The sequence below is a fragment of the Azolla caroliniana genome, unplaced genomic scaffold (genome assembly GCF_043228905.1).
Source record: "Azolla caroliniana isolate FFs.n. ecotype wild unplaced genomic scaffold, voAzoCaro1.0.p SCAF_8, whole genome shotgun sequence".
Lineage (NCBI taxonomy): Eukaryota > Viridiplantae > Streptophyta > Polypodiopsida > Salviniales > Salviniaceae > Azolla > Azolla caroliniana.
This window is the reverse complement of record NW_028230443.1, coordinates 16,342,730-16,368,480: the sequence shown is the minus strand read 5'-3', so window position 1 is coordinate 16,368,480 and position 25,751 is coordinate 16,342,730. Positions and strand designations below refer to the sequence as shown.

At 38.2% G+C, this 25,751-nt stretch overlaps 2 protein-coding genes across 4 annotated transcripts; both read right to left on the bottom strand.

Moving 5' to 3' along the window:
* Positions 1-407: 407 nt before the first annotated feature.
* LOC147861100 (heme binding protein) lies at positions 408-5,227 on the bottom strand. Of its 2 annotated transcripts, none has more exons than XM_087323495.1 (8): positions 4,901-5,227; positions 2,716-2,783; positions 2,139-2,205; positions 1,702-1,856; positions 1,541-1,611; positions 1,370-1,447; positions 978-1,078; positions 408-845 (listed from the first exon to the last, which is right to left on the bottom strand). In XM_087323495.1, exons 1-8 carry the CDS (start codon positions 5,210-5,212, stop codon positions 555-557), a joined length of 1,143 nt encoding a protein of 380 aa, XP_087179621.1. In that variant the 5' UTR covers positions 5,213-5,227; the 3' UTR covers positions 408-554. The 2 variants fall into 2 exon arrangements, with proteins under 2 accessions (XP_087179621.1, XP_087179622.1); XM_087323496.1 differs by having other exon boundaries at positions 2,139-2,230; positions 4,901-4,946.
* Positions 5,228-8,001: 2,774 nt separating this feature from the next.
* LOC147861099 (RAF-like serine/threonine-protein kinase 24) lies at positions 8,002-25,751 on the bottom strand. Of its 2 annotated transcripts, XM_087323494.1 has the most exons (9): positions 25,396-25,751; positions 23,011-25,362; positions 22,829-22,936; positions 22,595-22,747; positions 22,344-22,507; positions 22,105-22,252; positions 8,931-9,053; positions 8,761-8,848; positions 8,002-8,580 (listed from the first exon to the last, which is right to left on the bottom strand). In XM_087323494.1, the coding sequence occupies exons 2-9, from the start codon at positions 25,309-25,311 to the stop codon at positions 8,390-8,392; spliced, it is 3,276 nt and encodes a 1,091-aa protein (XP_087179620.1). In that variant the 5' UTR covers positions 25,312-25,362; positions 25,396-25,751; the 3' UTR covers positions 8,002-8,389. The 2 variants fall into 2 exon arrangements, with proteins under 2 accessions (XP_087179620.1, XP_087179619.1); XM_087323493.1 differs by having other exon boundaries at positions 23,011-25,751.

The window sequence follows — 25,751 nt, the reverse complement described above, 5'->3', positions numbered from 1 at the left end:
TAATAAATCACTCAAAGAAAATTACCATTTGTCAAAGTTGTGCCACAACAATTTTTCATTGAAATTTCGCAAATGCGATGTTTCATTAAAGTTGTGAAAAAACAACAAGAAATCAAAGTTTACTACAAAAATGAGGATTTATTGAAGTTGTGCAAGATTCGTTGAAATTTTGCAAAAACGAGATAATCTTGAAGTTGTGCAAAAACTATGACTTCTCAAAGTTTAAGGTCACTACTCTTAACCTCAGAGGGGCAGGGTGGATTGATGATATCACTTCCTCGGATATGAGGTGAGGTGCATACAATGTTAACTCAAAAGTATAGTGTCTAGTTGAAGCTCTGATAGCTTCATATCAGATGATGGATCTTGATCTTATTGTATCTTCATGTTCAGCCAGTTTACATACATCAAACAAACATCAATATGAGAATATCTCATTTCATTTGAGTGTTACAAATTCAATCTGCTATATTGACTAGAAATACAAATCATGGCCTCAAAAGATCGAACAAAATCGCCTCTTTCTCTTCCTGATGTTGTCTCCAAAACTGAGCCTATAAACCATCGATGGCTTGGAAAGGCACGAGGCTTTTTGACCTCATCTTCAAGAACAGTAAGGTTGAAATAATTAAAGCTCCTAATGACAACACAAGTGTGAAGATACTCAAAGCACTTGATGGGTTGCTTTGTTGAGATGTAGAAGAAGGAACTGATGGAAGAATTTCCAAAGGTATCCAGTCACAACTAGCAGTGTAGTGTTGATATCCAGCCCATGGAGCATTGTTTATTGGGTACCAAAGTCCTGCCATGAAACGATGTGTCCCTCCAATTGTGAACTGCACATCCTGTGAAAGAAAGAATAGTTCATAAATGATTGTTTCCTCTTAGACATACCACAGCTTTGATTAGGAACCTCAACTGTGATAAATCATGTATCTGTAAATTTTGACAATTTTCTCTTTTTCTTTATATCATACCTGCTGAAGATAATCAGATGTGCGAAGGGGACGAGAGAACTCAAAAACAAAAGTCCCCTCAGCTTCTGTGGAAGAGTAAGGATTACCTGAAGAGGTCAATCCTATACAATAGAACAACACATGCTCATTTAAATTAAAACAAAAATCACCTGGTATATCTGCAACCATTGTGGCAAACCATAGTATCTAAATGGAGATGGGATGATCAAATGATGCACATCTTAAATGGCCTACTTAAAACCATGTTTTTTAAGACATTTATTGCGGACAAAAGTAAATGTGGAAGAAGCCAAATGAGAAAAGAGATTTTGTGTGTTTCTAGGTGCGATGCATAATTTTATGAGATTGTAGCATATTCTTTATGTGGATCTCAGGTGCTGAAGTATTTATACCGTAGGTAAGATCTATGCTTGAATGGGACCAGGCACCTTGCCAATTGTTTTGTGCTCCATTATTTGATATTTTTGAACCTATCAGCATTGATGGAGTGGTTAATACTTCCAGCAATTCATTTCATGATAAAAGTTTAAAAAAATGCAAACATAACCAAACTAATTTCTCACCATTGGGAAGCAGACCATCAAGACTACGACAGTGAGGATTCCATGCATACATATCATTCAAGCTTCCAAAACTAATAAGAAGAAGATGAATACAGCTTGTGATAGTTTGCAATAGCATGCAAATGCGAAAATATTCACATAAAAAGTTTTTGTTATTATACCTATCCCGCCCTGACCCATTCACATTATCATAAATGTTTCCTCCATATAGTCGACCTGGTATTGCATCACCGATTGAGAAATGTATGAGGTCCACTTCATGGCCTTTGCAAGATTCAGCTGAACATGTTTTTGGTTCTTCTTTACAACCACCCATCTGGCATAAAAACACATATGGTAACCACAAGATTTCTCTTAAGTACAGCTGTAGTATTCCTTGATTAACTTGTGTTCTTCTAGTTACAATAAAAAAACGTTGTTTCAATATGTAACAAATGAAATACCCGCATAATAGTCCAAAATTCACAAACATTTGAATTTAATTAGGCTAGATATTTGGGAGTTTTATAAATGACAAGATCAGCATAAATTATATTCCCTTTTTGGTAGAAAGTGTGTTTGTATGAATAAACAATGCTTACATTCAGAAGCCACTCACATTATTGTAAGTTGCATCATCCCCAATGCCAAACATAAGTGCCATGGAAGGGCACTTGTGCTTGTCTCTGAAACATCACAATCATAAGCAGCCTATCAATGGTATTGGATTAGATAAATTAGAAAACATTCTAAATTCCTCTCTTTAATCATTCATTGACATGCTCATCAGAAAATTTTCAAACTTGGATTCTATCAAGAATTGACAAAGGCATTTCAAAGCAGTAGTCTAAGATAGCCTTTAGTATTTCTCGTTTCATACTCTCCAATCATTTCATAACATTAAAAAATGCAACATATCTGTGATGAGCAAGACATTTAGAGATAATATTGCACTCAGTGGATTCATTGACAAGGGATCGCAACAAGGTGCAGAATCTGCTCTGTTGATCTGACTTCAAAACGCAAGTTGCTTACAGTAATTATTCTCTGACTTAAAATTTTATTGTGTGGTTTCTAGAATGTCGGATTATTCTGCCAATTCATTAAGGTTCCCATTTCAAAGATTACTCTACCTTAAACAAAAATTAGATAGTTATTTATTTTAATTAGTAGCCTGAAATAAAATATCGTCTTACCCTTGTGTATAAACGTAGGGCCCTTTAAACTCCAATAGGAAGAACATGTCACGTCCATCATGAGCTACCTGTCACACCAGCTCTCTCTCTCTCTCTCTCTCTCCTGTTTGGTCTTATATGCCATTTTGGCCTCTTTAAAGATGTTAATACATCTTTCTTTATCATTTCACACATTATATTACATATGCAGCACCAAACATGGAGCAGCCTGAAACATGGTTCACTATAATACCTTCTTTTTACACCTCACAAGATGGATCTATTAACAGGCCCTCTTATATGGATACCCATCTATCTTGTGTGCTCTGCTGTGCGGTAGGAAAGATCAATACATCTTCACAGACGTTAGAGCTTGAGACAAGTGGATATGCAAGAAAATCTATGGGAGAATGAATATGGCAATTGTGCCATTGGAATATGGAATCCCAGGAACGTTATATTTTCCATTGAACTGTTTTTTAAGAAATAAAGTCTCGAACAAGGCTTTTCCCCACATTACAAAGCAATGGAATACAAAGACTAATAATGATTGGGGCTGTTCTTCCTAGACATCCAAATGGTAGGTGTAAACCCACAATAAATTCAAAAGAGGATGGAAAACAATAGCAAACAACAATGGACTAGGTGAGCAGTTTTGACGGACTGATCTTAAAATGCCAATTATCAAGGTGACTCCACCATAAAGCATAACTGAAGATACAGCTTCTTGGCCTGATAAAATTACAAGACAAGATATATGTGGTCCAAAACCTATACTAAGCATCAACCCTGAAACAAAGGACCAGTTCACACAATCATAAACATTCTCCAATTCAAGTGTCACCATAATCAATTCATCGTGTGTATGTGTGGCATAATCCATAGTCATTACTGCGCTAAACACAGAATGCAATATATTCCTAACCACAATGAAGCCATATTGAGCTGGACGTCTTAACTGAGGCAAATACTTCTTTATGTGATTTTCCAAGTCCTTCATAAATACCTTCTACATCTCCTCATCACAGAGATGGAACACATAAGGGCATCCAGAAACTGAAGAGAAAAGACTGCCGCGAACAGTTGTGCTCCTAAGCATTTGGGTTCAGGACATTTTTCCTTAATAATGGGCCACGTTTCCCTTTAAAAATGAAATAATAGGAAACTAGAAAAAAATGCCATGTATATATATTCCGATCAGATTATAAATATTTTCAACCAACTACTCCAAAATTTCACATCCTAGATCTCTTCAGGCTTCAAAAAGCACTCTAGATGAAGGAGAGAGACAGAAAAAGAAATTCACATTTATGAAAGGAGAAGCAATTGATGGCCAAGCGTGTTTTAAGATAACAAGAGTTCTTTCACATCCTAGATCTCTTCAGGCTTCAAAAAGCACTCTAGATGAAGGAGAGAGACAGAAAAAGAAATTCACATTTATGAAAGGAGAAGCAATTGATGGCCAAGCGTGTTTTAAGATAACAAGAGTTCTTTCACATCCTAGATCTCTTCAGGCTTCAAAAAGCATTCTTGATGAAGGAGAGAGACAGAAAAAGAAATTCACATTCATGAAAGGAGAAGCAATTGATGGCCAAGTGAATCAATGGAAACCATATTCAGCCTATAAACTATGTACCAAGGATGAATCTATCATCCCACATATGGCAACAATTATCACCATTATTAAAAATGCTGAAAAATGACCAAGAATGACGAGAAATAAGACGAAAGCGGCCCAGATCAGTATATATATTTTTCTTTTCTAATGGATATTTGTCTATCTTTAGATTTTTCCAAACAATGGTGGTGAGATGATTCCATGGTTGTAGGCATGTACAAGATCTAACCCGCAAACAGTGGCATAAGAAGCAGAGATTGTGACTAATCAGCCCCCTAAAAAGTCCCTACTTCTAGTGCTGTAAGTGTCCATCGGATCGTCCCCTCTTTCCTGCAGAACAATTAAGTTGACCTGCGACCACAATTAGGGATGACAACAACATAGCAGACGAAAAGCACATATTCGATAGAGAACAATTCCTTCATCTTGGGTATGTACAAGTTCTAGAATAATGATCTTGTTGCTTGGGAAAGAAACCCTAGTCTTGGGTATGTACAGAATGCAATCTCTTTGGTCTTAGAAGACGTTAATATATATATTTCTTTCTTTCTTTCTCTCTCTCTCTCTCTCTGAGTCTCAAATACTAACCTTGATATTGAAGGATCCATAGGGGTATGGAGATGCTGGATCCGGTTGAATGGCTTGGAGAGGGGTGAAGGTTTGTCCGCCTGTGACAGTGGCCCAGTCGGAGGAAATGGCGTCAACGGTGATGAGGCCAGGGCGGAAGGCGGCACGCAAGCTCAAGGATGATGCGCTTGGGCGATCGCAATGGGGAGGGGGAGCATCGTCGTCGTTGTGAGCTTCAGAGACGAGGAGGAAGCAACTCAGAAAGGAGAAGAAGCAGAAGAAGAAGAAGCAGAAGGAGGAGGAGGAGGAGAAGAGGCCTTGATGTGCCGCCATGGCTCTTTCACGCCTCCTCCCCTGCTCTCTCTCTCTCCCCTGCAGTCTACTACCTTCTTCACGTTTCCCTTCAAATCGCCCACCATGACCATGACCATGACCATGACCATCACCTGCCTGTCCCTGCTTTGCTTTGCTTCCTTCCACGGACCAATGACCGGCTGGCTACCTGCCGTACAATCGTAGAGAAACCCAAGCCCCGGTTCGACCCTCACCTTCGACCCATCCCATCGATTGTATCCCATCGATCGTATCGTATCATATTGTGTCCTATCCCATCAATCGTACAGTATCGTATTCCATCAATCGTATCGTATCGTTTCGTATTCCATCAATCGTATCGTATCGTATCGTATTCCATCAATTGTATCGTATCGTATTGTATACCATCAATTGTATGGTATTGTATCCCATCGATTGTATTGTATCGTATTGTATACCATCAATTGTATGGCATTGTATCCCATCAATCATATTGCATCCCATCAATTGTATCGTATTCCTATCAATCATATTGTATCCATCAATTGTATCGTATCCCTATCAATCGTATTGTATCCATCAATTGTATCACATCGTATTGGCCTCCACTAATGTGTGTTGCTTGTTAACAGGCTTGTCACCTCACACCAACGCCGGGAACCCCCCCCCTCCAAACAACCCATGCTCGACTCCTAATCTCCATTTCCTCTAACCGCAAGTACCCCTGAACCCAAGAAGGTGTGTTGTTGTCGGACATGTACTTAAAGCCTTCATGAAACCCTTTGCGCCCCCCATGTATATCCCCATATTGATCGTATCAATCCGCTTGGATATTTTTGGTTGTTGTTGCATCGACAATTGTTAGTTTGAGAAGATAAGCTTACTCTCCCATAATTTGGGTCGTTCTCCCTAGTTGTTGGCTCTCTGGTTTAGTCGGCAACATTGATGCCACAAATTTTAAATATCTCAACCTTGACTCTAGCTTACATGGCCCTTGGTCCTATCCTCCTATAGATGGCATTCATGTGGTTAAAACTTGAGAAGATGTTTATCTCCCTTTGTGATTTACTTGATAGAGTCGATGCCACAATTTTAAGATATCGCAAGGTAAACTATATAGCTTTGCCATAGCCTTGGTCTTGTCCTCCTATAGATGGCATCAATATGGTTGTTACGCACCTTTGAGCTACTAGTTTACTTAACTATGATTCTTCATACTTAACCTCACACACACACTCTCCCTTGCTTTACTCTCTCTTGCACATGAACATGAATGTAGAAACAAAGAAGATATAAACAAATACACTGCTTGTTTTTGCAAAGAGGTTTAGCATCATACAAGAGGAGGAGATTAGGGCTTGACTTAGCTCTTAACACTTATCTCTCTTAGCTCTAATGAAAGATTTAGTGGGATAGACTAGAAGCTCTATTGTGCTAATGAGAAGGAGAAAACATAAGATTGGAGAAGAGCTCCAAAAGTCACCAAAAAGTGGCTTTTATAGCCTTTTACAAGGTAAGTGAGTTCCTTTTACACTAGGTTGCCCATTAGCTTACATTGATTCTTATTTGGTATGTTCTTTTTTTCTTTTTCTTTTTTCCATAAAAAATATGCTCCATTGGTATTAAAATTAACAATCACAAATTGAAGCTTTTTTTGTGACATCTTTGATTATTTGTTGGGCCTCACACTTTGAGCTTATCTAAGACTTCTTCGTGCACTAATAGGATATTATCGTTTTTTATTGATATCTTCAAAAGAACAAAATGTAGAAAAGATCCAAATGTTATTCACTTACAAGAGGGCATATGATACAAACCCAAGGTAAGATGTACCAGTCTTGACTATCCAAATTTTAATTCCTATAGTTTTTGAGATATTATATCAATATATGTATTGGAATCCGAATTGATCCATGAGGAGTTGAATATCCTTGAAAAATTTAAGAACATCCATGTTTTTAATTGTCTTTAATTGTCATTGAAACTACTCGAACATGCAAAAAGTAAGTTAGTGCTCCAACTTTCAATCAATGTCAAGTCACAATCATGGTTCAATAAAAAAAATCAAAATGCTTCCAAGTAAGTTAGTACTCCAACATCTAAATATGAACTACCCCACGCTAGTCATGATTCTTTGAAATGTCACAATCCTTTGAAACCATTGTGTTCTCCTACATGATTTTGTTGTTATGTTTCCTCATTCTTATCCTTCTTCATATGCTCATTAGATAATTTCAATATATCAACATTTAAGAGCTAAAGTTGGGCTTGTGGATCAAGTCTTAATAGAGCTTAACTTGGATTGTACCACGCCGAGCTCCCTAGAAAGAAAATATTGCATATCATGGGTTTTCTGCACTCAAACTATAGCATCTAAAACTTAAAGGATCCAAAAACGAATCAAAATTCAAAATGGATTCCATGTTATGGATCCAAAACCCAGTTAAATATTAGACCCAAATGATGCAAATGCAACCCATATTGTGTTTACACATGGTTGATACATGAATATGATCCCATACATGTTTTCCAAGTTCCAACCAAAAAGAGAACTAGTGTCAATGAATAAACTTTAATGATGCATGTACAATACCCAATCACATTAGCAATATGATGTTATTTTTACTTCAATTTATATCATAATTCATGATTCTAACAACCAATAATAGCACTCTAGATAGTAACCATATCACCTAGAATAAGGCCAATTATACTCTAGTCCACCACTAGCATAGAGTCACGACCTTTAAATTTATTTAGTTAGATCCTATGATTTTTCCCTCATTAATAGAAAACCGGGCCATATATAACCAATCATACTACATGATTATATGTCTTTTGAAGTGAAACAGTTATATAATTGATTTTTGTTTCTTTTCTTTCAAAAATATGAATGTCCAATCAAATTGGGAGGTATGAAAAATACATACAAGCCATGAAAACTTTCATGTTCAGATATTATACCTTGCTAAGGCATGTATGCCATACAAGCTCCATGGGCTTCAGTACCATTATACAAATCATGAGAGAGAAATCGTTTCTAAAATTACATAGGACCGAAGAATGAAGTTCTTTTCACAATCAATAAATAGGTAGGAAACTAGATAGGTATACTTTTACACACTCCAACATGTAAATAGTTTGGTAGGAAACTAGATAGAGATACTTGTACACACTCAAACAAGTAAAGAGTTTTCATTGTTTGAATGTAAGGCCCTTTGGGTTTAGCGATAGGGATGCTTCCATTGCTCGTAGACTTGCTGCAACCTCAGAGAAATTTGGCCGATCTGCCGGTTCTGCTGCCCAACATCTCTCCATCAATGACCTCCATCCAACATCACACCATTTGGGAACCGTCGGCCGTAACTTATTGTTCACAATCCCTCCTTTACATTTTAGATTGGAATTAGATTAGTTGGTAATGCATATACATACGGGAAAACAACAAAATACTGTAACTACTTGACAAATTACCAGAATACCAATGTTTCTCTAGATTACTGCAATACCTCTAGGTGTTTCTAAATTATCAAAAAGTGCCCCTATTTTTTATATAATCAAATTACCAATGATTGCCCCATAGTGCATGTTTGCATATGGCTCCTCTCCTGTTAAAAGCTCCCACATGACTATGCCGAACGAGAACACATCAACCTTTTTAAAAGATAATACACAGAACTATTAGTGGTGGTTTTATTCTATTGCATTCATTCAATATAATCCTGCTCATCGCCACCTTTTCAGAGACCAAGTTGCTATTGCCATTGAGCAATTCTGGGGCCATCCATGGGAGTGTTCCTCTTACACCACCAGATACAAAAGTTTGTTGTTTGACTTTTGAGAGACCAAGATCAGCAACCTGAGGGAAACGGAAAAGAAATCTTGGTCTAGTGAGGTTACACATTCACACATTTTTCCAGAAAATAAATGTTTTTGGTCAAACATTATTGGGATGAAGATTAATCAGACAATTTTGTTACGACAATATAAATATTCAAAACATACTGCGATACTGAAGGTAGACATAGAGACAGACCCTAATGTGTAGTGAGAAATAAACTATTACAGCATATAGAAGAGAAGAATATACAGTAAACAAGCACCCATGTTGAGTACTCCAGCTTGATTTGTCAGTTCTTACCATTCCATCTAAGCTTGCTCCTTGATGAAACAATCTGACATAACTTTGTAGTGTTATGATGTATTTTCCATGACTTCACCTTGAAAATGTAATCTAGATATTGGAAGCTTAAATTTTGTTGCAAACATTTATGGTCACCATTGAAAGGAAAACAAATTTGATATGGCAATTGATGATTCAAGGCATTGCAACAAAACACAATGGTTCGATTGTCAGCAACAACTTTGGGTCACATCTCAGACTCTGACTTTATTTATAATCAATGTTAAAGGGGTCTGTGAACATGGTTTGTATGGGTGGGAATCTAAACCTGCTCGTTTGTCTTTATGCAGGATCTTGAATCCTCTGGTTGGCAATAACAACTAGGCATTCTTTTATCTTCAAAACCATCAGTCTATGGTCTCTTACTAGATCTTAACCCCTTCCCAAATAGACAATTCACCTCCCCATAATATTACAATAGTATGGAGAATAAGGAATAGACCAATAAAACATGTTCCAAATGAGTAATAAGGACATAGCAAGGCACAAAGATAGATGTCCCTAGATGGCTTCGTTACTCAACCCAAGCACACGTCACATCAATTCGCATATACATAGGGCAGCTCAATACTTCATCTTATCAACAAAGAATGGAGACAAGCTAGTATGCACGTCATTGCCCAACTATTATGAGCAGTCTTGTCAAACACCAGCTATGAGACTCACGTGGAGTAAACCGTCTCTAGTTTAATTTTGTCTTATAATGCAGTCATGTACCAACCTTTGCATCTATTCTCACTTCATGAATCTGATTCCTTAAATCCAGGATCCAGCAATCTCGATTTTTGCTATATTTCTTACAGAAGCAGCAGAAAATTAATTGACGACATTACCTCTTCAAGATCATAATTTCATGGATTGTTTTGAAAGGATATATGAGCATATCATTCCATGTCATCTGATTCCTTTAAGCCAGGATCTAGAAATCTCAAATTTTGCTATATTTCTTACAGAAGCAGCAGAAAATGAAATAATGACATTATCTCATCAAGATCATAATTTCATGGATCGTTTTGAAAAGATAATGCAAATATGCTTCCAGCGCATCCTTAGCCATTCCTACCAAGACTATTCTGCAATTTCCATGGGTTTCTGTCACAATCTCCCATTTCTTATGGCTTCAATTATATCTTGCTGGGGTAGCACAATTCACAACGATGGCTCATGCCTAACACAATCACTGGAAAAAATTGCCCAACTCTATATATATTGTGGGCTTCTTGATGACACCCTGAATAATTGTAGATCTCAAATTATCTTTGTTTCAGGAAAGGCCTTCTATCTCTCCTGGTTTCAGACAAATCTCTCTAGAGGTAGTCACAGATGGACAACGATAACAGGTAAATAAAGTAATGGTACAGTATTTAAGGTGCACAATCAATAATTACAAATCCAGCTTGGTAGATCTACTGCCATTAGCAGACCTTGTTAGTTATATTTCATTGAGGTGTTGTAATCTTATTCTTGTAATTTTCTCATGCATAGAGCATTTCAGAGTTCGTTCCATAACAGCAAATGCCCTGCAGCTGTGTTGCTTTTCACACAAGAAGTGCCCTCTGGCTAAACCAAGCCAAAGCTATGGCTTGTAAGGGTGTGTGAAAAGGAGAAAAATAATTATATCCCACATCGAAGAGCATACATGTTAATGTCTGGGATATAAACACTCTTGTAACCTTAATCTATAAATATTACCAAGCCTCCAGATGCTCGCTCCTCAGCCTTTATTTCTTTCACATGATCTAAAGCTACATGCCCTTCAAAAAGGGCATATAGTGTGCAAGTGTAAAAAGGATAATTCAGACTTAATTGAAGAGGGAATAGGAAAAAACAAAAGCAATTGCATGCACCTAAAGGAGCATCTATAAACCCTAAGGCTTTAGGAATGACAAAGCAACAAGCTTTCTAGTGGGGTGATAGCTCAACTATTGTAATCAATTTTTCCATATTATATAATTAAGGAACTATCTATTTAATTCTTGTTTAGTCTTTGTAATCAGTTTCTTTTATATTCCCTCTATTCAATTCCCTATTAATATCTATCTACTCAACCGATCCATCTCTGCCTTAATTCCTTAGATATACTCCACTTGTCTCTCAAATCTCTACCGGTCAGATATCCATGCAACTTACGTGGCACTGGACAAAGTGCAAACACGGCTCAGAGAAGTGGTGACCAATTCATAAGATCAAGGCCATTATTACATAACACCAAAGACACATTCTCCACCCCATCAACCTCACCAATACCCTATGCTTACATATAACGGAGAATATGTACAATTTGTGCAAAGCTTTAAGTATCTTGAAAAAGTTACTACATGTTAGAGAATCAATGCAACCAAAGTGATACTTGTGGATGGCAAGTGAAATCAATGTTATTTAATGGCATGGGAACCCAAGTCTTGCTTTATGGAGTGAAAATAGGAGGTGGCACTATCCCTCTTAATGCATGGGATGAGATTGAGAATATTCAAAAGATATTTCAAAGGAGACAATTGGGAGAAAAATCTGCCACCTTCTGCAAGGTTATACTCTTGGAAACAGGTGTTCGACCCATAGAGGTCTCAACACTACAAATAGTATACAGATACATTATAAAAGTCAAGAATATGCCAAATCATAGATTGCCACATCTTGCTTGAATTGTTGAATGTAATCCAGAAAAAAAATCACAAACAAAATTCCCTCATCTGGTTGGGTATCTGACATCAACAAATGGTTCAAAAGATGGGGTGCAGAGATCTCTTCAAGCTTTCAACTGGTGCTATGCAATATGTATATGGAGGAACGGTCAATGGAACCACTAAGGAAGAAGCGGGAAGATTCTAAAATGGCAAATTTAGAGTATTACATTGCAAACATCAACCCTGAATGTTGAGTTCATTATAAGGCAAGAATGCCTATAATTGTATTCAACCTTATTTCATTGCCAACATGAGTATTAATTCTTGTAAAGCCTTCACATTCAATTCACACAAGCTAGGTATTGAAGGCATATAAGGTATGGGATGACGGCCTAGCAGACGATGAGTCACTTGCTTTCTACATGCTCAACATGTAGTGCAGTTCCTAAAAGCTACAATGACATATTAAGAGGGGGTGATGACTAGTGTATCATACTTTAAGAAACAGCCTAGAAAGCTGACCACATATGTGTATGACTTATTGACGCAGAGACTTTGTGATTCGTATGAATTTCCTTCTTAGGACGAAGACACACATCAAAAAATCGTATACTCGGGTCCCATGGGTCAGTCAATATAGGCCTCTTTATGGATGCTAAAAAGATATCTATATATCTATCTATCTTGATAGGGTAGTAATTGTGCTTTCAAGCAACCCATATAATGCCTAAAGGTTACTCCAGTCTGCATCTATTCAAAAAATACTAATTGTAGGAAGCGATTTTAAAGGATGATCTTTCAAAGACATTAATATAAATTGTCTCTATGCTGTGGTCTTTGTTAGGTCTTACATGCCAGTATCATAATTCAGAGACATTTGTATTTCACTGTCTCTTTTTTCCTTATCTCTGATAGAAATGTCCTAAGCATCTTTGGAACCGTACTCCACTCCACCCAAAGGATCCAAATCCATCACTGGAAAAAGAATGGTATCTCTCTGAAACAAACTAGGCAAAGGATATAGTAGCTCAGATTCACAAAGCCCTGATCAACTACATCTCTTTATGCTCAGTTTATAGCTATCACAACTGTCCATCAGTATGAGTCGCAGTGTCTTCTAGCCTCATCTATCATTATCTTCCCTCAGATATCTTCAAGATCGTGTCACAATAGTTCCTATAGTAGCCATGACTCACCTCTAAGCATCAGTCAGTCTTCAGCAGCAACCTTGGCCTCACCACCCCAACCATAGCCTCAGACTTTGCCATGTGGATTTTGGTAAAGAACCCTCAGGCCATCATAGTTACTTATCTTTGTGCCTACCAAACTCTATTATTGATCTGCTGGGTATAAAGGTTCAAAAGCTCTCCATTTGTAGATTCATAAAGACTCGTTCATACTATAACTCTCTTAAGAGCTTCTAGGACATATTTGGGTCACTTGGCAAATGTGAACTGAATCAAGTGCCCTAAAAATGCATTTTAATAAAACAAAATTTTTTTCCCAAAAAAGTTTTACATTTTGGGGGATCCAAATACCCTCATCTCTCTCTCTCTCTCAAATGTCCAAAAACGTTTTCTTACAAAGTTTCTACAAGTTAAGAAACAAACGCCCTACACCCTCCTCCTTGAGACGGGATCGCTTCCCATTGAGATCATGGCCATGGAAAGGGTTGTAGAATACATGCTTAAGGTTCAAAAAAGACCCTCACATCGACTTCCTAGAATTGCATGGGAAGCAAGCAAAAAGATCCAAAAGACGCATAAAAGCAAAATTTTGTGTTCCAGTTGGATGCAAGATTTAGAAAAATGGTTTGGTAGATGGGATGATAGACACTTGCTTCATGATGCGTCACTAGATTCCTCAGCAAATGAGGCCTTTTTGCAACGCCAATGTATCATGACATGGGGCAAATGTGGTGGCTCACGCTTCACACATTATACTACAAATGTTGCACCTAACTACAAAACCATATTCTTTGCGGAACAAGGAAGGTACACATCGATACATGTTAGAGCCCATCCCGATATCTGCCATTCGAACCATTTCTTACATGCGACTTAGCTCACATGCATTGAGATGTGAGACAGGGCGTTGGGGCACAAGTGATGAGAGTGGCCAACTATGCACACTTTGCCCTAAACAAGTTTGAGAGTCTGAGTATCACACTTTGATACAATGCTCTGCCTTTGATCATATTCGACCATGCTTTCCACATCTCTTCGATCGAGCCCAATTCTTGCACGAATTTCTCACAACCACAATGTGCACTCTCGATTGCAACATTCATTGGTAAAGTTCTTGAAAATCGAGAGTCGCTACTCACCTTCACACGTATCACGTGAAATGTAATATTTTTGGTCTCATAGGTCATATTTGACCTCCGAAGACAATAATATAATCTCTCTCTCTCTCTCTCTCTTTGCCATGCACATAGGCCTCGGCCCCATGGACCATGACCTCGACACCCTTGTCATCGACAGATAAAAGCCATTATCTCCCGCCATTGTAGGTGCTTCCCTCGCTTCAAAGACATTTCCATTTTGGATCGACCTATGCTAGAGATCTTTCGAAGACAAAAGCTACAATATACCTAACTTGAGGATCTCACATGTGCCAAAAACCAGATTCCCTCATTAATTTTCTTTTCATGTTATTTACTTTTATATTTACTGTGCAATATTTATTTTATTTTGATTTGTTCTCAAAGACGAGACAACACTTAAGATGTAATCTCTTATTTGGTCTTTCTTCTTTCTTTCTTTCTCTCTCTTCCCAGTCCACCATCACAACATGTGGTACCAAAACAAACCTCTTGATGACCTTTCAATTGGTATTAGAGACAAGGTATATCTCTCATGACAAAGGCATTGCAAACAAAAGAGTGTTGCTGCTGATTCAGTTCTACAAACACTTGATGCTTCTTGAAGAAGTTTCATGGTGAGAACAGGTCTAAAACATGAGGAATCCCATAAATACCTACCTTTTGCAGGTATTCAAATGCAAAATGAACTTTGTTACAACCAATGAGTTTAGTCTACATAAAGGGATACCAGTCCTACATTGTTATAGCCAGAATGCCATATCCTTGGGTACGAACACCATGTTTCATGCATGCACTGAGCACATTGATGTGTAGTATGACTTCATCAAGGAGGTGATAGAGGAGGAACTCGGCTCATTGCATAAAATCAGCACTAGGAAAAATCATGCAGATGATCACTAAATACCTCTGAAGGGCACAACACCACATTGTGTTCTGCTAGTTTAAGAAACATAGCTTAAAGGAGCCTCCTTGGCGCTTTAGTCAGGAGGTTGTTGGTTATAAAGGTTCAAGAACTTTTCAATGGTACATTTATAATGGCCCTTTCACACTATTAACACTTTTTAAGAGCCTCTTAAGACATATTCAGGTCACTTGGTCAGTGCAAACTGGCCCAAGTGCTCTAAAAACACATTTTAATAAAACAATATACTATTGCCCCTAAAACATTTTGTATTTTGGGGGCTAAAAAAACCTAGGTGTATTTTCTCTCTCTATTTCCTCTACATCTCAGCCGTTTTCTTTCTCCTATCAATCCTATTCCAAGCCCACCATTACACACAAGTGGTACCAAGCAACCCTCTTGGGCTCATTTCATGATCTAAATTTAAAGTTCTTTTTTTTCAAAGAAATACAGTTATATATTAACTGTACAAAAAAACCAATTAAATTGCCAAGCAGTCTAATTCTGATTATTGTACATCAACAGTATATACAAGTACTGTCACAAGGACAACTCAGACATCAGTCAATGGTGATGGAAGCCAGACCGATTAAACCAGTGGATGAGAATACTGCTACGAAGTAATATCTTCAAGAAACAAATCAAAGAAAAGCTAAGACTGCCTCCACGAAGCAAAGGGAAGCCTGCCTTCTTTCCTCTACTTCACTCAATGATCCAGCTCAACCATCCTATAGAATCCTAAAGCTGTGAATGAGCACACAATAATATCTTCAAGAGATAAATCAAAGAAAAGCTAAGATTGCCTCCAGGAAGCCAGGAAAGTCTGCCTTCTTTCCTCTTCTTCCCTCGACAATCCAGCTGAAGCATCCTATTGACTCCTCAAGGTGTGAATGAGTTCAAACCATACACTGAAAAGTCTCCCCAAGATGGAATGAGTTTTGCCATCTAGAATCTAAGTGTAACTACTCTTCAAATACACCACGAAGTAATGCTGCTATCAGCTATACAGAAAATTCTCCATGATAATGATCTCTTAAGAATATAATGTATCTAAGATGCATCCAGAGTATTCAGTAGTGGAGAGCATGAAGATTGGGTCCATAGAAATCTCCCCATAGAATAAATGTACACTCCATTTATATCATAACTGAAGAGCTGATCACCGAAGATATATCCAGTGTGCAAGCCAGCATGGGAGTTCAGTAGACTAGTTCATGGGTAGGTGGATAGCGCCATAGGCAATGAGCTGGTAAAATCCAGCACAAGATCCTCACATTCCACAAGTGGGATAATCAACTGTTCTGACCACCCAGATAACCAGCCGTAAGCCTGTGTGCACAGTTTGCCTCTGAAATAAACTATCCAGCAACTGATATCAAGATAGCAAACGTATGTTAGGTGTAAAGGCCCGTATGTTTGTAATGTGAACACACCGCTTTCTTTGTAGGGTTAACTAATATAATAACCTTTGTTTCTTGTGTACCAATCAAGGTGGTTGGGTACACCCAAAAATCTGTGCCTCTACTCTCATCTCTACTACAGTCTTGTTTGCTGAACATCATCAGTCAATAGCTGCTCCCTCAAACATCCCTCTTTACCTTTAACTGGTATCAGAGCCAAATCTCTTTCCTCTGCTTTGCTGTTTTTTTTAGATTCAGAATCAACAGAAAACACAGTTTTTAAAATAAATAAAAAATTTCTGTCAAACCCTTTCCTATTGGTATTTTGCTCAATTTTCTGAAGGCATTTGTCATAAATCTTGGGAGCAATAGCCTCCACTTCAACTGAAATGAAAAACCTCTTTGAAATCAAGAGATTTAATGGAAAAGGTTTCGAATTATGGAAAGAGTGTATGCTGGGCATCCTCTTTCTGAGGGATTGTGAAGATGCTCTCGTGGAAAAGAAACCAGAGAGCATGGAAAATGATGCTTGGAACACTCTGAATAAGAAAGCCATTACATATATTAAAATGGTTGTTTCTGATGAAATTCTTGTAGATATAAAGGGCTTGATTACTGCCCATCAAGTTTGGGAGAAACTTAAGACAACTTACGAGAATACTACTCCTGTGAATCAGGTGCATTTGATGAGAAAACTTGTCAGTATGAGGCTTGATGAGTCGAAAGGTGCAACAGAGCATCTATCATTATTCACATGTACTCTCTCCCAACTACAAGATTCGGGATTACCAGCTTTTGATGACAAGCTCAAAGCTATTTTCTTACTTATGACTTTACCTGATTCGTGGGAAACATTAGTTGTTTCACTATCTAATAGCCCCACCTTGACCTTCGATGGTGTGCGGGGCTCTATTCTCAGTGAAGAGATTTAGAAGACAATCTAGCGGAGAAGGTAGTGGTTCAGCATACAATATTAGGAGGAGATATGATAAGAGGAACCTAAATGTAGGACAAAGAAATAGAAGTAAGAGTAGAGGGAAAGGAAAGCAACAAGATATCACATGTTATCAGTGTGGCCGTAAAGGTCATAAGAAACCTAATTGTAGATATTTGAAGATGGAACTAGAAAGGAAGAAGAATGTAGGAGAGAAGAAAAATAAAGATGATAAATTTAATACAACAGAGAAAGCTAATATGACTTCAAATGTTATCATTGAAGACCTATCTAGTGAAGATGGTGATGTACTTTGCATTACAGGTGATACCTTCATAGCTCATGTTCAAGACATGCAAATCACCAAAACGGATGTTATTGATGCTTTATTGTCAATTGATGATGGATTGACACAGACATGGATAGTAGACTCTGGGGCTTCTTTTCATGTTACTCCATGTTTGGAGTGCTTTACCACATTTGACACAGGCAATTATGGAAAAGTTTATCTTGGTAACAATAGTGCTTACAATATTGATGGTATTGGAACCATACACTTGTCTTTGGATAATGGTCAAGAGCTCGTGCTCAAAGATGTTAGGTATGTACCTGGCATTAAGAAAAGTTTGCTATCTGTAGGACAAATGGATTTGCATGGTTACACCACATTATTCAGTGGTGGATTGCGGAAACTAAAGAAAGGATCTAAGGTTATTGTGAAAGGTTGCAAAAAGGGCACTCTGTACTGTTTGCAATGTAAAGCTTTACCTGGAAGGTTTCTTGCTATTGCTGAATTTGACTCTCGTTTAGAGCTTTGGCATAAGAGATTAGGACATATGAGCCAAAAAGGACTTGATGTCCTTTCTACTCTAAAAAGATTTGATGTTAAAAGGATCAAAGCTGGGTTTTTGTAATGATTGTCTATTTGGCAAACAAGTGAGAAATTCTTATTATTCTAGTATCTCTCATAACCCAAATGTGCTAGATTTGGTGCATTCTGATGTATGTAGCATGCCTGTAAAATCCTTGGGCGGTGTTGCATATTTTATTTCCTTTATCGATGATTATTCTAGGAAGATTTGGGTGTACTTGATGAAAAAGAAAGGTGATGCATTTAAACCTTTTCATGCATTTAATGCATTTGTGACTACCCAAAAAGGGACAAAACTGGAATGTCTCAGAACAGATAATGGGGGTAAGTTTACATCTGCAGAATTTAAGTTCTATTGTGACTTACATGGTATTAAAAGAGAGCTTACAGCTCCATATAACCCTTCATCAAATGGGGTGGCAGAAAGATATAATAGGACCTTGTGTGAGCGAGTACGGTGCATGCTGTCCACAGCTAATCTCCCTCATGAATTTTGGGGAGAAGCATTAAAACCCGCAGTTCATATATGTAATCGTTCTCCCAACAAGTCTTTAAAGAATGGAATCCCTGAGGAGGTTTGGTCTGGCAAACCAGCCTCATATGACCATTTACGAATTTTCGGTTGTGATGCATTTGTATTTGTACACATTAGAAGTGAGCTGAGAAATAAGCTCAATCGATGCTAAGTCCACCATGGGCATTTTTATGGGCTACGGTGATGAAGGTGAAATGGGCTATAGGATTTGGTTACCTCAGTCCAGAAAAATTGTACGCAGCCGGGATGTTGTTTTTAATGAAGAAAAATTGCTGAAAAATGCTTGTTCCTCTGTTGGGAACTCTAAGGGCGTTCCATTTCAGCAATTACAGCCATCCACAAAATCTGAAAATAAACCTCATGATGATATACCAAAGGTTGAATATGATGATTGACCGGTTATCTTTGAGCCAGAAGAAGTTGCACAGCAAAGAGATGCTCATGAAGGTATTGGTCAACGAGATGAAGGTACTGAAGAACAAAATATAGATGTCGAACAACATGTTGGACATGGTTTGCAAGAGCCAGAAAGTGTTGAAACTGATTTTCCTCCAGATTTAGAACCAATCCCAGAAAATACTGATCATTGGGTACGTAGGTCTAATCGTTCAAGGAGGCAAGTATATGGATATGACCCCTCTTTGCATTATGTCATGCTATCAGATGAGGGTGAACCTCTTACTTATAAGGAGGCAATGTCATGTGAACTTAGCAGTAAGTGGGAGCTTGCAATGCAAGAAGAAATAAAATCTTTATATGCAAATGATACATGGGATCTTGTGTCCTTACCTCAAGGAAGGAAAGCTCTTCCAAATAAGTGGGTTTATAAGGTAAAGAAAATTGAAGGGAAACCAAAATACAAGGCAAGATTAGTTGCCAAGGGTTATGCACGGAAGGAAGGTATTGACTTCCAAGAGGTCTTCTCTCCTGTTGTGAAGATGACCACACTTCGTGTGCTATTTGCTCTCACTGCAATGCTTAATTTGGAGTTGTACCAAATGGATGTAAAGACCGCTTTTTTGCATGGTGATATTGATGAAGAGATCTACATGAAACAACCTAAGGGTTTTGTAGTCCCTAACAAGGAGCATTTGGTATGCAAACTAAAACGTAGCTTGTATGGCCTAAAACAAGCACCACGACAATGGTATAAGAAGTTTGATACTTTTATGCTTTCTCAAGGCTTTGATCGTAGCTATGCAGATCATTGTTTATACACGAAAAAGGATATTGATGATAGTCCCATCATACTTGTTCTATATGTGGATGATATGTTGCTAGCTGGGAAAAGAAAGACTAGTCTTGATGCTCTAAAAGATCAATTGAAATCGGTCTTCTCTATGAAAGATTTGGGAAATGCATAGCATATTTTGGGCATGAGAATTAGTAGAAACAGAAAGGACAATTTGTTATATTTGTCACAAGAAAAGTACATTGAAAAAGTGCTTAACAGATTTAATATGGCAAAAGCAAAGTCTCTTGGAGTTCCTTTACCACCATATCTTAAACTTAGAAAGGCTGATTGTCCAAAGGATGAGATGGAAATAAATGCTATGAAGGGAATTCCTTATGCATCAGCATGTGGTTCTCTAACGTATGCTATGGTAGCTACTCATCCAGATATTGCTTATGCAGTGGGAGTTGTCAGTCGCTATATGTCTAATCCCGGCAAAGCACATTGGGAGGCTGTCAAGTGTGTTTTCAGGTATCTTAAAGGTACACAAAGAAAGTTTATGCTATGGGAAGGGTGCATTAAGTTTGCAGGGATATTGTGATGCAGACGTGGCAGGTGACTTGGATACACAGAAGTCTACTAGCGGGTATATATTTACGGTTGCTGGTGGAGCAATGTCTTGGTGCTCCAAATTGCAAAAGATTGTAGCACTGAGTACTACTGAAGCTGAATATATTTCAGCTACAGAAGCTTCAAAGGAAGCTATATGGCTCAGCAGACTTGCTGAAGATCTTGGCATGTCTGTTAGTACTCTTGTGTTAGGATGTGATAGCCAGAGTGCTGTGTATCTGGCTAAGAATGCCATGTTTCATTCGTGCACTAAACACATTGATGTGCGACATCACTTTATCAGACAAGTTTTGGAGGATGGTCTAGTCACATTGACCAAGATCAAAACACAGGATAATCCTGTAGATATTCTCACCAAAAGTCTTGGCAAAGCTCAACATGAGCATTGCGTACAGTTAGTGGGAGTTACTTGAATGTTCACATCGGACCTTTAAGTGGGAGGTAGTTAGGTGTAAAGGCCCATAGTTCACAAATTAGGTAATTATTCGTATATGTGAACACATTGTTCACCTGGACAGGACACCTCCTTTTGTAATGTGAACACACCGCTTTCTTTGTAGGGTTAACTAATATAATAACCTTTGTTTCTTGTGTACCAATCAAGGCAGTTGGGTACACCCAAAAATCTGTGCCTCTACTCTCATCTCTACTACAGTCTTGTTTGCTGAACATCATCAGTCAATAGCTGCTCCCTCAAACATCCCTCTTTACCTTTAACGTAGTCTAGATATTCCACTCTCTATGTCTCTAATAAATTATGTCTATCTATCATGAACCCTCTATTTCTTTTTTTGTTTTTGACAAAAAGTATTGATTTTATTGGTTCCACTTAAACATCAACTGAATCACCAACTGAAATAATTATGAATTAACAACTTACAAAAAAAACTCTCATGGCCACACGAAAAACTTATGGACACTATAGAAGGATGAAGTTGTGACAGCCAAAAATATGTGCTCAACTCATCAATGATCCCCTCAAGTGTATTCCCCACCATTCTTTGGATGTGAAGGCATCATCATAATTCTCATCTCCAGTTGTTGAACACAGTCAATTTGTTGGTTGTGTTATTCTCAACATTTTTCTATCCCACCAGTTTTCATGACTTCCTACTCCATAAAGCATATATGACCACTTTCTGCAAAAGATCACTTTCTGATAAAGATGCAATTGTGCTAGCATCATGTTTCTCAGCAACGATTGATGATGTCAATGGATGAGCTACTTCAAACCATCTCCTCAAGCAAAGGTAAAACGCAAAAAAATACTTTTCATTGCATTGATCATACAAAATACATTATGATTGAGATGAAAGGTTCCCAGATTATAACCTTACAGATAGGTCGTTGTGTGTCTCGTAGATTGACAAGAAGATTTTCACATTTTATATCAAAATGAACCACATTTTTCGCATGCAAATACTCCATCCCAAATGCTGCATCCATTGCAATAAGCAAACGTTTGCGTCTATCTAATGTCCTGCCCAATAGTATCCAAGTCAGCATACATGCATGTAAGCATTACTTCGTGATTGTTTAATCTTTACACGCAAAATATCCTGACACTGTACCTGTCTTTACTCTGTAAAACCTGCTTCAATGAACCATTAACCATGTATTCTGTCACAGTAGCTAGAGTCCCACCAGGACCATCAGGTACGACACCGTAAAATGCAACCACATTGGGATGGTGTAATTTTCCAAGGATATATGCTTCACGCCAAAAGTCAGCCATCTACAAGTTCATCGCATCATACAATCACTTACTGAAATTGCATGCCGAATAATATTGTTAGACTTCTTCAGCTAACAGAATACAAACCAGTCGGTCTCTATCTGCTTCTCGACCAGAAAAACAACTGGCTTTAATCCGTTTGATTGCAACATCTGTGCCCCTCCATTTCCCATGATAAACTGTACCAAATGTGCCAGATCCTAGTTCTCTTAGTTCTTCCAGATCACTGTTTCTTATTATCTGAAGATCCATGTATGACATGTATACAATTAGTGAATACAAGAGAAAATGCATAGCAGTAAAACTCGAATAAGTTCTCACCTGTAAACCACGAGATATCGCCTCTGCCTCTGCAAGAGTCACAGGATCTGTTGACACATTACCAAAAGACTTGAATTCGTCAGTTTCTTCCAACTCCACTCTGTACTCCTGCATAGAATTTTTCTCTTTTTTAACAGGTTCGGAGAAGAAGATGAGTAAATCTTTTTTCCTATCTCACATACCTCAGGGACAGTTTCTTTACTAACATCAGATACCAAATCAATCTGATCTTCCCCAGGTATTTCATGCATCACATGTTGTGGAACTACATCATTTTTCTCGCATTCATCCCATGTGTCAATTAAAGAAGTTGTAGGTGGTGTGCCAGCAAGACAAGGCACAGCCACAGGGGTTATGGTATCTCTAATCGGTGAAAAATCTTCTCTAGGTATTTCTTCATTTAAGGTATCCACAAATGTCGTTGACATTATTATGTCAAACTCCTCCTTTGAAGGTAAAGCATCATGAATCATTTTAAGTCCTCCATCATCAAAGGTTGCTTTATCAGACAGTTTGAGATGTCCTTCTGTCTCTCTTTCACCTGTCTTATCTGATCCAAGACTCCCTTCTGTTGAGCTTTTTGCTGGTATGCAATCAGCCCGTGAAGATGAACGGAGCAAGTTTGAAATCATGTCTAATGCTGGAAAATCATCCATGACCGATGACAAGGAAGCCTCTTTGATATTTTCGGTCTCAGATTCCAATGCCTTACGCGTTGTATTTTTCCCTGGTTGCTCTTGTTGTGAATATGGAATTGATTGAGACTGAAATCTATCCACATAAGTTAGGAAGTCTTTATCATCAACTTTATGAATACGAGAAGGAATGAGATTTGAGGAGCTATCAGAGTAAGTCTCAGGAACCTGTGACCATACTTGGCGATTATTCAGGTTTAGAATATCTTCTTCATAGTTCTCTGAGCTCAAAAATGGATCTTTAGGATTCCATTGTAAATGGATAAATTTCTCATTATTCTCACCATGAATTGTCATATGATCAGGAAAATCTTGTGAATCTATATCTGGTTGTTGCCCTTCATCTAAAGATATCATCGCAGGATTTGTTGCCAAGGGTCGCTGATGTATACCTCCTATCCCCTGTTGCAACCTCCTGTCATTTTTTATTTTCTCAATAGAAGGAGATGAAAGTGAATTCACTTCAGTTTCAATGAAGGATTGTGTACGCAGAGCTCCTCCAATGTCTGTAGTTGCCAGATCTGAAGCAGGAGAAGCATCATAGATAGGGAAACGATCCCACTCATAATCACCACCATGTTCATTTAAAGCTTTTCTATTCACTTCATGTTGTTTCAAGTCATCTACTGTGGCAAGTGGTTCACCACTGTCAGCAAATGGTAGGTTCTTAGAATGCTTTGCCACTGGATGGTGATTTTCATGTAGTTGTTTCTGCAGAAATGCACCAGGAGACAATGAAAATTGATCACCATGTAGTTGAGCATCTGAACTCTTGAAATCATCAAGGTCTAAAAGCTTTCCGTCTCTAAGGTTTACGCCAAAATCCATGCTAATTCCAGGGTCCCTTCTCTCTTCATCATTGTGCTCATTATGGTATATTGTTAACTTTTCTTCCTGAGGTTGTATTAGGGAACTTGCTAATGGGCTTCGCCGATCTGCTAGAAATTTGCTTTTGGGTTCATATTGAGAAGAGGGAACTGCACCCACATTCTCTAAATCATAAAAATCATTCATACCCACAGCACCACTATACATATCTATGTTGTTATATGAATCTGGTGGAGAAACCGAATTACCAATAAACCCATGCTGTTGGTTTGCAATGGTTTCATGAGGAAGCAGCGGAAATGGATGTTGGCCATGGTTTGTAGGATTGTCGTCAAATCTACGAAATGTTTCGAATGGTAAAGCCCCCTCTGCAAGCCAAACATCGGATTGAGGGTTTTTTCTAATAAGAGAAACGGGTCTGCCTTGCCTTTCAACTCCATTCCATACCTCATATGCATCATTCATGTTATAACTTGGGCCTATGGCCCCTTCTGCAATCACAGGAAACTTGTTATGCATTCCAGAGCTTGCTATGTCAATGGCTGCCATAGCATTTACTGCATCCACGAATTTCTGTTCCGAAGTTTTATGGTCTAGAGACATATCTTGCAAATCAGTCACATCAAGATCAGATGTTGAAAAGACAAAAACTCGTAGCTTAGATGAGCCGCCTATCAAACTCAGACGATCACATTCCTCCATCATATTCTCTAGATCTTCGTCACATGAAACAGAGACAAGGGCATCAAGATCCTCTTCAGGTAACTGATACCGAAACACAATGTCGGGACCATAGATCTCTGTCATTTTGTCAAGGAAAGCATTATAAACAGTGTGACGACCAACAGAGATCATCCGTGTCTCACCACCAACGTATCGCAGTTTCATATCAGATGGGCGAGGTAGTATCTTACCTCCAGAACTGCACATGAATTTCACCTTCGATATGCTCGTCGTCATGATAGTCTTCTACTACTACTACTACTACTACTACTACTTCTTCTTCTTCTTCTTCTTCTTCTTATTCTTATTCTTCTTTTTTACATGAAATTCACCTTCAATATGCTCATCATCGTGATGTTCCTTCTTCTTCTCCTCCTACCTTGGATCCGGCACTTGTGTCTTTCTTCCCTTACTAATTATGCTAATTCGAGTACAGAAATGACAATTCCTCGAAGCTAACTATGTTTTTATGGTTTTTTTGGCAAAGAGAACATTCACCACGTACTACTAACCTTTTTGCATTCCTCTGATTAAAAAGCTCGCAAAAGGAGAGGTCACATAAGTCTTTCGGACCTCCATTTTCGCCTCTGTTGCCGTCTGACGCTAATCTGTACATCAGAAGATGATTTACCTGCTCCGTATACCCCAAATCCCTCCCTCTCTCTCTCCCTCTCTCT